Source organism: Pogona vitticeps, chromosome 1 (assembly GCF_051106095.1).
Source record: "Pogona vitticeps strain Pit_001003342236 chromosome 1, PviZW2.1, whole genome shotgun sequence".
Taxonomy (NCBI): domain Eukaryota; kingdom Metazoa; phylum Chordata; class Lepidosauria; order Squamata; family Agamidae; genus Pogona; species Pogona vitticeps.
In genome coordinates this window covers 225,185,664-225,193,591 of record NC_135783.1, presented here as the reverse complement: position 1 = coordinate 225,193,591, position 7,928 = coordinate 225,185,664, and the positions used below count along the sequence as shown (strand labels likewise).

Sequence of the window (7,928 nt, the reverse complement as noted above, 5' to 3'; positions counted from 1 at the left end):
TCCCAGTCTTTAGTCCCCATAAGTTTTTTGATTACAACTTCCAGAAATCCTGGGCAGTACAGCTAGTGGTGAAGACTTCTGGGAGTTTTAGTCCAAGAACATCTGGGGACCCATGGTTGGGAACCGCTGATCTAGAGCTAACAGGTGGGTACTTCTTTTCAGACACTTCAAGCCTCTTTGCCTAGGCCAGAGGTTTCTCACATCCAAAATAAACAGTTCAAGTTAGTATGAACGAGTCATGATGACCTCTGGGTTCACATTCTCTCTTCCTTCATGTTTGAGCAAGGAATTTAATTTCAAGGAAGGTTCAATCCCAAATCCATGCCAGTTGAGCTCCCAGTGATAAAATTGCTTGTATTTGTAGCCTCAGATTCCCTAACCCCTTTCATGTGCCCCATCATGCAGTTGTGATTGCTTATTTTAATAATACCTATGAACCTTAATGGGGCAATTTAGATTTTCTGACATTCACAGCCTGCTTAGTTAATAAGATAAAGCATACATCTTATTACTGAACATACTGTATTTTTTGCACCATAAGACTCACTTTTTTCCCACAAAACAGGGGGGTGGAAAGTCTGTGCATCTTATGGAGCGAAGAAAACAGATTATATTTTCCTGTTTTCTTCTCCTAAAAAATCGGTGCGTCTTATGGAAAGGTGCGTCTTATAGAGCGAAAAATACGGTACATTTTAGGTTACATCTGACGTTCTCTTCTGCTTTTTTTAATCATCTTTGTGTACACAAATGAAAAAAGACCAAGGCCTAGTACAGTGACCAGGAGCAGTGCAAATAATGTATAAAGGGCTGTTGTGGCTTGAGAAGAGGTCAGGTCCAAATGCAAAAATTGTACTGGCTTTATGGCAGGCAAAGTTGTGTTGCTAGGTGGCAGACTTGTACCTAGGAAGAAAGTGATATATAAGTATTGCCTCAGAAAGGTGGGAGGACTTATTAGACATTAGTTTTATAAGCAGCTTGTTGCACCTGTATTCTCTGTAGACACACCCCTTCCTCAGTGGCTTTCAGAGTGAGTAGGTGGATTTGAATGATGTAATGTAGTTTGACAAGCACAGCACTAGAAAACATCCATCTAAGACAGTGGTTCCTAACCCAGTTATTCTTGGACTGCAATTCCCTGAACCCTTCACCACCAGCTGTGCTGGCTGGGGCTTCTGAGACATTCAATCCAAGAACACCTGGGTTACACAAGGTTGGGAACCACTGATCTAAGGGATCATTGGACTGGTCCCAAAGAGTTGTGTGCATAATGGGGAGAAAACACTGTCCACCATTGCCCCAACACATATGGTCACCCTATATGCCATTCCTGAAGCACAGGGAAGGGAAAGGGCAGGAAAGCTCTAGTTTTTAGAATCCAACCCAGTTAACTTTGTTGGCTTAAGCACACACATCTGAGGTTGTAATTTTCAGACTTGCTAAGGACCAGACAATTTTTATTATGTCCTGATACATAAAACCATAGAATTCAAAGAGGGTGTAGTTTCTTTTTCACATGACTGTATATGATTTATGTTTCCAACATGTATGTGATTTTTTTTGCCATTTTTTATCATGAACCAACATTATCTGTCAGCTGAGTATTTACTTACTTTCTACTTGTGGCTCTAGACACAAATGAGGCCCAGAGGCTGGATCTGGAAAGCCATTACAACGGATGATAGAGGAATAGTATTTTGAAGATTCCTTTGGGATTCTGGGTAAAGCTGGATCTGTGTAGTTGGTATAATGTAATCCAAACCTCTCACTGAAGCCAACTGCCCATTCAAAATTGTCCATCAGGCACCAAACAGTGTATCCTCGTAAATCAACACCATCAAGTATAACCGCTGTGTGCAGAAATGGGGGAACAGCATGTTTACTCGGATGCAAGTCATAATGGGACTAATTCCAAAGTAAATTACAACAGGAGAGCCGTGTCTGTCACAGCAGAAAGAACAACAAGGTAGACTCCTGGCACTTTAGAAACAAACTCATTTCTATAGCATCAGCTTTCAGCAGCCATATGTCACTTCTGTATGGACTGTAGGCTTTATGTAGATAACACATTTCACTTTTGAACAATCAGCACAGAGTGAAACCGAATTTCCAGTCATACAATTCACACAAAAAGTTAAGGAGAGACAGCCTATGCTTCATGTGTTACGCCTCTGAAACACTTAATGAACACCATCTTCTGAAATGCTGTTGTGATATGAAATATCTCACTCAAATAGTAGTACTACTACTCATAGTATCAGAAATCCTTTCTAATTCAGAGACATAATTTTGTGGAAGTGAAGAACTTACGTGGGAAGTGTGTGTCTCCAGTAATGTTCAAAGGTTTTGTTTTCCCAGATTTTTAACACTTTTGGACCAAGAATTATTTGGATATTTTTGAGAAATTATAACTGGACATAGAATTCTGTACTCTTTTACTCCACCCAAATCCACTCTCTGCAGCCACTTTTCCTCATTTAAAAAAAGTAGTACAATTGCTCTACCACATGCATTTATATATGAACATGCTAGGTCCTCACAATATCGTCAGATATACTGATAAAGCAAGGAATGGATGAGGGAGTGCTTGTCAAATTTGCAGATGTTAACAAATTGAGCAGAATAACTAATACAATTGTGCCCCGCTTTACGATTGCCCCTTTAACGAATCTGAACTACAAGCGAGAAGGAGCTTGAAATTGTTGTAGATCACAAGCTAAATATGAGCCAACAGTGTGATATGGCTACAAAAAAAGGCTAATGCTATTTTAGGCTACATTAATAAACATATAGTTTCCAGATCCCATGAGGTGCTAGTCCCTCTCTATTCAGCACTGGTTAGGCCTCACCTTGATTATTGTGTCCTTTTCTGGACACACTTCAAGAAGGATGCTAACAAATTGGAAGAAGTTCAGAGGAGGGCAACAAGGATGATCAGGAGGTTGGAAACCAAGCCTTACAAGGAAAGACTGAAAGAACTGGGCATGTTTAGCCTTGAGAAAAAAAAAGACTGAGGGATAATATGATAGCACTTTTCATATATTTGAAAGACTGTCAAACAGAGGAGGGGCAAGATCTATTCTTGATCATCCCAGAGTGCAGGACACACAACAATGGGCTCAAGTTAAAGGAAGCTGGATTTTGGTTGAATATCAGGAAAAACTTTCTGTTAGAGCAGTACCACAGTGGAACCAGTTACCTCGGGAGTTGGTGAGTGCCCCAACACTGGAGGCATTCAAGAAAAAGTTAGATAATCACCTGGCAGATATGCTTAAATTGTATTCCTGCATTGAGCAGGGGATTGGACTTGATGGCCTTGTAGGCCCCTTCCAACTTCACTTTTCTATGATTTCTAACCATACAAAATATAAGCAGCAAGCTGGTGTGAGCTATTGGATAACTTCGTATCAGACTGATTGCTTATTGTGTTGTCCAAAACCAGGCATCAGGTTTGGCTTCTTTGTCTGTCACTAACTCAGTATGGTGTAGTGAATAGAATGATGGATTAGGATGGAGGAGAGATGCTTTTGATTCTCCACTCAGCCACAGAAACTCAAAACGTCAGGGAGGTTGGCACTGTAAAAACCACTCTTTAAATATCTGACTTATCTTGAAAACTCCATTAGGGTTACTATACATCGGATGTGACTTGATGACACATAACAAGCCAGAAGGGTAGAAACCCCGTTTTATTTCAGGTTTTGTTCAGATCTTATTGGGCTGTAGTGACAATCAGAAATGCTGTCTGATAACAAATACTTCATTGAGCTTTCTGCTTAGTTACTTTCTCTGCAGTAGGGTTCTACACACCAGCACACTGCTAGTACGTGATAAACCAGGGTCTTCATGTTTCCTGGCTAATCATTATGTCCCAGCACATTTACTGTATTGCAAAGATTGGGTTAAACTGAATCAGACTAGATGAAATATATACACATGTTTAAAACCCATCTCAATGGTCTCAATATAAGCCAATGTTTCTTAGGCTACTGTCAAATGTAAAATATTTTGTTGTATGTGCGGTATTCCCAGCTATATTTTCTTTCTAATTAACCAGTGCCACCTCACAAGCCCCACTGGTGACCAGAGACACTCATTACTATGTTGTCTCTGCTCATTACCCAGAGCCTGGGATTACTTTAGCCACCAATCTTTGTCATGGTTTATAGACTAATGCTTTCTGGCAGAGAAAGTGAGTATCAACTGGGGTCTTATAGGTCATTGCCAAGTCAACAGCTTGTGCTCAAATGCAGTCTCTGGTTTGGTGCCACGTATAAATGTATAAATATTAGCTATGTAGTCCCTCTCTTATATCTGAGGAAGTGGACTTGTCCACAAAAGCTCACATTAAAATATAGCAGTTAGTCTTTAAAGTGCCACAATGTTTTTGTCTTCTTTATTTTTTGTTTTTCTTTTGGTTTTGCCTGTATTTTGGTAGTTATTTGGAAACATGCAGATTGAAGGGAAAACCATTTTTACCTTTCAAAGCTTCATTAATGTAGTTCTTTAAGTAATGTATTCGCCAAGTGTCATTGAAGCCCCCATCTACCCGTTCCGAAATCCCATTCTCTGTCACATAAATAGGGGGGTTGTTGTATTCTTCCTTGATCCACTTCAAGAGCCTTCTGAAGCCAAATGGGGTCACCTTCAGCCACGAAGAGCCAGACCCCAGCCAGCTGCGGTCCGTTATGGAGGCAACACCTCTGCCAAAGAGAACACGAAGGGGTGACAAGACTGATGCATATACAATCTTGAAATAACAGGACCAAACTCTATTTGTTCTCTTATTAGAACTGCATTTGCATTAGTTTTTCTGAAACATGATTCAGGCAGACTTTCATGTTTAAGCACGCTAAGTATTTGCATACGAACAACCTGCTTTGGTGCAGAAGACCAATCACAAAACACAGCAAGTTAATCTGCATAGTTCAGGAAGTGCCTGGGATGGCAATCATGCACCATCAGCATTTCAAGAATTCCTTTTTTTTGGTAGAGCTTGGCCCTCATCTATTTATTCGACACATCAACAAAGCCAAGAGGATCAGTAAAGTCCTCTGCTGGGCTGGATGGGTTTGCTCAGTACAATGCCATACACATTATTTTTAGTTCAGATATAGTGTCAATATGCAAAGTGTGTATAGAATGATAACAAAAATAAAGAGCACGTGTAGAAAATGCAATCTTGAAAGTGTACATTGTGTTTGAGAAATGTGGTTTGAACAGCAGTTTGCTAAATGTCACTGCAAAACAATCAGCCAGCTTTCCATCCAAGTCTGAAACAGGTCAATGAATAACATTGCCTTGTAATGTTCATGGCTGGCAGTTGAACAAATGATGATAAATACAAAAACAATTGAGAAAGAAAAAATGTCCTACAGTTCTAAGGTGCAGATAGAACAAATTGGTACCTGTCCAGCTTAGTTCATTAGCACTTTACACCCATGGCATTTTGCCTACCTGGGAAAATGGTGCTCAAGGAACTTACTATTCCCCAAAATGCAGGGACCCACTTAGTAAGAATAATAGCTATCATCTGCTATAGGCAACTTGCAAGCCATGTACGTTAGTCGTATTTTGTCACCCCAGTTAAAGTAATAGACGTTTCCCTTGAACAAATTCTGACTGTTTACAAGGAAGCAGCAACTTATGACAAAAGTACAATTCAATTGTTTACAGCTGAAGGCAAACGTAAACCACTGAGAGAAATAGAAAGATAGGAAGGCAAAGGGATTCACTAGAAGATGACTTTTTTCTGTAACTTTTTTCACAGGAATGGTGCTCTCCACATTACACCACACCACGCTCTCTCCAGCCACTTTCCCCATGGCCTTTACTCAAAACACCTCCCTGACCTTGACTCCAACTGCCTTTCCTCCCCTTAACACCCCTTCATGTCATCCTGGAGGTTACGATAGATGGAGCCAAAGAAAAAGCACCCACAGGTGCTGTCCAAGCCAGTCAGGCAGCAATCTTCATGGCAAGAATGAGGATTTGAACCGAATGCTCCTGGGTCCACTCTTCTTACCAGTAGTAGACCATCAGCAGTTTGGAGTCAGCATTCATACAGATGGATCCACAAAAGCCCTCCAGCAGAAATTTTCCCAAGGTGTCACCACTTTATGTTCAGGACGCTGCCTCTTCCCATACAGCACTTAGGTTCACAGTTCACCCACTCACATGACATTTGGGATGGTGGCCAGCAGGAGAAAGGTCAATTCACCAATCCAAAACAGGTGCGTCTGTGCGTGGTCAATCTACAGCTACGTCACCATGGACGCCTGTGATTTTGCCACCCCTTTCAGTTTCAGGAATGTATAGGATACCCTATATGCAGTCTGACCTTCTTTAATTACACAGGGATGAGGAAATGATGACTTTGGGGGGTGGGTGGTCCCATCCAGTCTACACATTTCTTCCAGTGCTCCTTCTGGTCAGCAATTGGAGATGAGACATATAAAGTATTTAAATGCCCTATATAGAACTGCACTCTGCAGGCAGGAAAGCTGTTATTTGGGGGCTTACTTCTGAGTAGACCAACATGAATCTGACCCAACTCTGGGAGGCAGTGGAAGACAGGAGGGCCTGGCATCCTCTGGTCCATGGGGTCACGAAGAATGGGACACGACTTAATGACTAAACAACAACATCCTCTGAGTAGACAAACATGGAATTGAACTGTGCTTTGTACATTTGTGAGAAAAATGTATATAAGCAATATGAAGTCAAGCATAGCCTCTTACCTATCAGCATCGTAGGAGGTAATAAAAGCAGGATAGTTTAAGTTGTACGTTAGTACTGTGGTATAATGGTTCAGACCAAAATAGTCATAGGTGCCTTTAATTCTCTGCTTTTCACTTTCAGTAAATTCAGGAAGCCTGCATCACCACCAAAAGAAAAAGAAAAGTGGGAGATACGTATCAGAATATAGGTTTATTGATTTCCCTTTTAAAAATAGGACTGTGTACTATTTTAACATGGCTGGATGTTAACATAAGCGCTGCATTATTTACCATAAACTATAATATGTGATTAAGCATAATAAGTGACAATGCATACTCCTCACTGTGTCTGTTCAGGCAACATGGTGTGCAAGCATCTTTCTAATAGGCACAGACCAAAACTGAAAGTATGAATGGCATTGCAACCCATTCCGTGCTCATAATTTGCAGAGTTGTCCTCACACTTTGAAAATGGATGAGATTTTGCAGATCTAATCACAGCCGGCATGCCCATGATCTTTGATCCTTAGGTATTCTTAGAATGGTTCCTTGCCCCATCTTGCCTCAAGCACCATTCTTTCCTGTTTCCAACAACATTAAAGGATCACCATCCCAGGGTACTAACAGTGTGCTTAGGATGGAGTTCTCCTCCCATTCTTTGAGTGATTTTATGCAATAACCTCCTGAAAATGGCCTGAGGAATTGCTACAGTCACTTTGGCTGCTACTGTCCAGAATCTGTCAGGGCTTCCTTCTGCAAGCATCACCTGGCTGTAAGGAGAGGCAGTGGAAGGACCACTCCGTTAGCACGTCTGAAGGACCCTTTTCATCAAAATCTTTTTTGCTCCCTGAACTGTTTCCATTCTGGTTGGCCATTAAAATAACTATTTGAACTGTAAGAAGGAGCAGTTGAGTTAGCTTTTTCCTTTGCTCTCCACATCTCATTTTTCCTTCCGTGGTGGCTGGAGAATTCTGGGAGTTGGTAGTCCACCAACATAAATCAACACACGCTCTAACTATAAGGCTGCAGACTGGGGATGTCTTGTTTTATTAACTGTAGGTGCCTTAGGACTCAGTGGTTCTTAACCTTTGTTACTCAGGTGTTTTTGAACTGCAACTCCCAGAAACCTCAGCCAGCAGAGCTGATGGTGAAGGCTTCTGGGAGTTGCAGTCCAAAAACATCTGAGTAACAAAGGTTAAGAACCACTGCCTT

General features: G+C 41.1%; 1 protein-coding gene across 1 annotated transcript in view; it reads right to left on the bottom strand.

The window, feature by feature from the left end:
* Positions 1-692: 692 nt before the first annotated feature.
* Positions 693-7,928, bottom strand: part of LCT (lactase) — a 32,347-nt gene continuing 25,111 nt past the window's right edge. Inside the window, exons 12-15 of the mRNA XM_078387003.1 lie at positions 6,738-6,872; positions 4,477-4,700; positions 1,611-1,847; positions 693-900 (exon numbers count right to left, since the gene is read on the bottom strand). Of these exons, the coding sequence (XP_078243129.1) occupies positions 698-900; positions 1,611-1,847; positions 4,477-4,700; positions 6,738-6,872 (799 nt within the window). The 3' untranslated portion in view covers positions 693-697. The remainder of the gene's footprint in view (positions 901-1,610; positions 1,848-4,476; positions 4,701-6,737; positions 6,873-7,928) is intronic.